General features: G+C 36.6%; 1 protein-coding gene across 1 annotated transcript; it reads left to right on the top strand.

Moving 5' to 3' along the window:
• Window positions 1–821: 821 nt before the first annotated feature.
• On the top strand, window positions 822–3160 carry LOC118436927. Its single transcript, XM_035855618.1, has 3 exons — window positions 822–1386; window positions 2442–2581; window positions 2648–3160. The coding sequence occupies exons 1-3, from the start codon at window positions 870–872 to the stop codon at window positions 2747–2749; spliced, it is 759 nt and encodes a 252-aa protein (XP_035711511.1). The 5' UTR covers window positions 822–869; the 3' UTR covers window positions 2750–3160.
• Window positions 3161–3416: the final 256 nt, after the last annotated feature.

Genomic DNA, 3416 nt, shown 5'->3' with positions numbered 1-3416 from the left:
GCCCTAAGAAAAATTAACCTGACAATGAATTTCGGGATATTTCTAAATTAAAACCGCTTCCTAATTAAAAACGCTCATTAAAATCTGGAAGAATACGGGAATATTTTGAATTTTTTACAATTTTTGCATAATTTAAAAATAAAATGCATATAAATGCAAAAAAATATTTAATTTCTACTTACTAAATATTTTGCACTTATTGTATTTCTATATTATGAAAGAGAAAAATCAAAATTCTACATATAGTCTCTTTATTTTGCAAACCTGAAACATTCTATCTTGAGAGCCAAAAACATCTTCATTTAAAAAAACCCTTGGAATATGACACATTTCAAAATCGATGTTTACACAGAAAATGCCAAGAATGAAGAAAGATAATTTGACTTACAGGCCTGCAAATGCAAATAGCAGATTAAATATATGTATCTCCCAAAAGTTCTGCCTAGTAAGGTTGAAAGCACTATTTAAAGGTACACTCTAAGAAACCTGGTGATAACTACCACCACGCGGTGGTCATATGTGACTCTTCCGGAATGGTGACAGCTGCAACCACCGCAAGGTGACAACTGCACCACCGCACGGTGATTGATCATCACTGAGCTGGTGATGGGCATCCACCATCCGGTGGTCTTCTGCCACCTGCCGGTAGAGTCACATATGACCACCGCGCTGGTGGTAAAATTTCTTAGAGTGTATAATATTTTTCAGAAAAGTGCCCACCCTGGAAAAAATCCGTGGCTGCGCCTATGGTGTTCTCAATTTGTTCAACTGAATGAATTCTAAATGAAGGCATATTTTTAAAACAGGTGTATGCCCTTCCACCCGCTGACATCGCTCGGAGGGACGATTACCTTATCGCAATTTCGCGAATGCTGAACCAACTAGCCGGGCAGCTGGTCAAGCTTAGCTTTTCATTTCATATGCAACAGGAAACAAGCCTATCCAACGTGCTGGGCGGTCCACACAATTTCGACACCGCAACCCAATCTAACTTCCGGTTACCGAGAATGATGTCGAAATTACAGCTGTTTCGGAACGATCTGGTCGACATTTTTCAGTGTGCGGACGACTTGTTGGAAAGTATGCCCGCTCTGGAAACTTTACTGATTGGGGGAACAATTCGAAAGGCGAGATATGTGGAGGAAATTGTGCAAAATATTTGCCATGCGAGAAAGATTTGGCCAAACTTGCGGAATTTGAGGATTATCGAGTTGCACGATCCCCAACTCTTGGAGGGATTGAAGACAGCGTTTCCGAATTTGGTCAGGCTCCAGTTGGAGACATATTACAGGACGGACTTTCGCAGGGAAGTGAGCAAGATGGAGTACCCAGAAGAGATTGGGGATGTTATCAAGATTCTTTTGGACTGCAAGGAATTATTTACTCGTGAGTGTCAGATTTATTGATTACATAAATAGCATTTTGCAAAAAGTTTATATATTCAAATAATTCCAGTATATTTATGTTAAAGGTGTTGATTTACGTCCCCGTTGAAATTACACAATTTTTTTTCATAACACCAGTATTGTCTAATGGCATTTTGAATAATGTCGAATTATGTAGACAGCAAGTTAACATAATTTTAATGCTACTTAACATAATTTTTCTACTGTCAGTAGGAAACTTCCATACTTGCCAACAACACACTTCGATGCCCTTAGCATAGGTATTAGTATGGCATGAGTGAATAAGAACCCCCAAATGGTTTGTTACCATGCAATAAATATTATTCAATAAGTTATGTAAAAGTGTTTTATGCAATTTCACATAGGACCGTTGATTTACTTTTTCATTTTAGTTGTTTTTTTAAACCTGGCAGAAATTTATGAAGATCAGTACAAACTTAGAAGAAGAGAGTGTAGGGTATGATCATGTAGGATACACAAATCGCGGAAACACTAATTAGCAATATTATATCTCTGATACAAAAATTTAGCTCGACGTTTTCACCCGTTTTGAGGTGCAAGTTTTCAAATATTGACCCGAGAAAACGGGTCGAATTAATACAATAGGATTTATCTTCTATCTATCTTATATGCTGAAAATGTCTGTCGGCAACGGAAGTGAAAGCAAAGAATGTCAAGTTTCGAATGGCGTGAAATTAAAAATAAAATAAATTAAGAAAATTAAATGTTTGGTGGTGATTATCTGTTAGTGGTTATCTGATGGTGGTTATTTTGGGTGACCCCCCTGAGGTAGGTAGGAAGCTATTGACATTTTAATGAGACCTCAGACATTTGATTTTTTGAATTTAGTTAATTTAGAATTTGCGCAAAATTCGAAAGGCTACTTCTTTACTTTCACTTTCATTGCGGAATATTTGCTTTCACTTCCGTTGTCCCCGCAATTTTTGCTCGCCCCGCGAGAGGCGGGCTTATACGCTAGTATTAAGTATCTGAATACATTGCTGCTTTGATTTTTTGTCCGAAACTGAATTTCAGAGCTGAAAACTTTGCAAATTAAGCACTACGGTCTATGGAGTAGAGCGGATTTTGATCTAACTGAAGACGAAATTGATCTGTTCAAGCAACTTCTCATTGCGATGAATGGAATGGACGAGGTCAAAATTTGCCAGGTTTACGTAAGTGTTCATTTTAAAATTATCAGAATTACTGCAAAATTGAATGTTTGTAAATTTTGCTTCCAGTTGTGCGACAAGGCAGCAGAAACTATGCTCGCTTTCATGAAGGCGATCAAAATGTCCACGTCCAGGTTTATGATAATTCAGCGCGGCACAATGTTCACATAATTATGACAGAATTAATTATCAAGTTAAACTGGTTAAATTAAATATTTATTAATTTATTCGAGTAAGAAGGATCTCGACAAAGTATAAATTTCATATATGTATGTAGCTTTCATTTGTTGAAAAAATAATCAATCAATCACTTACTTTATTAGAATTTTCTTAAGCTACATATGCGAAGTACGAAAGCAAATTTGATTTAAATTTAGGCTTAAATAAATATGTAGGTAGGACTGCAATACAGAGGCTATTTTTTCGACCCATTTTTCGATACTTTCGATATTGTGGACTTCGGTATCAACAATGTTAGATATTTAAACAGATTGTGACATAGTGTCGTGGAGTTTTAGTGAAAAATATGATAAATACTTTGAACCACATTTAAATTAATGCAAAAAGAAACAAGCAAATATGTACGAGGGGCCATTTTTATTCAGATGGCCTGACCTAGAAGGAGGGTCATTTTGCCCAACTTTTTTAGTTGGTGTGAAAGATATACCCATATGTATCTCAGACTTCATAGCTTAAAATTTCACGGTCACGGTTGACTCCAGGAGGTCGTCAGATGTGACCAAAAACCGCGAAACAGACCAAATCGCTAAAATTGATACCAGGTATGCTATGCGGATTTGGACCTTCAAAACGGAAACCCGTACTTCTTTTTGTATTT

The sequence above is a fragment of the Folsomia candida genome, unplaced genomic scaffold, assembly GCF_002217175.1.
Source record: "Folsomia candida strain VU population unplaced genomic scaffold, ASM221717v1 Fcan01_Sc011, whole genome shotgun sequence".
Classification (NCBI taxonomy): domain Eukaryota; kingdom Metazoa; phylum Arthropoda; class Collembola; order Entomobryomorpha; family Isotomidae; genus Folsomia; species Folsomia candida.
The sequence above is the reverse complement of the archived record's forward strand: the minus strand, read 5'-3'. Positions and strand labels throughout refer to the sequence as shown.

Excerpts from the sequence above, each read along its gene's own strand:
- LOC118436927 (XM_035855618.1), top strand. The coding sequence starts at position 870 with ATGCTGAACCAACTAGCCGGGCAGCTGGTCAAGCTTAGCTTTTCATTT. Across the intron at positions 1,387-2,441 it reads CTGCAAGGAATTATTTACTC|AGCTGAAAACTTTGCAAATT; the intron begins GTGAGTGTCAGA and ends ACTGAATTTCAG. Across the intron at positions 2,582-2,647 it reads TCAAAATTTGCCAGGTTTAC|TTGTGCGACAAGGCAGCAGA; the intron begins GTAAGTGTTCAT and ends TTTTGCTTCCAG.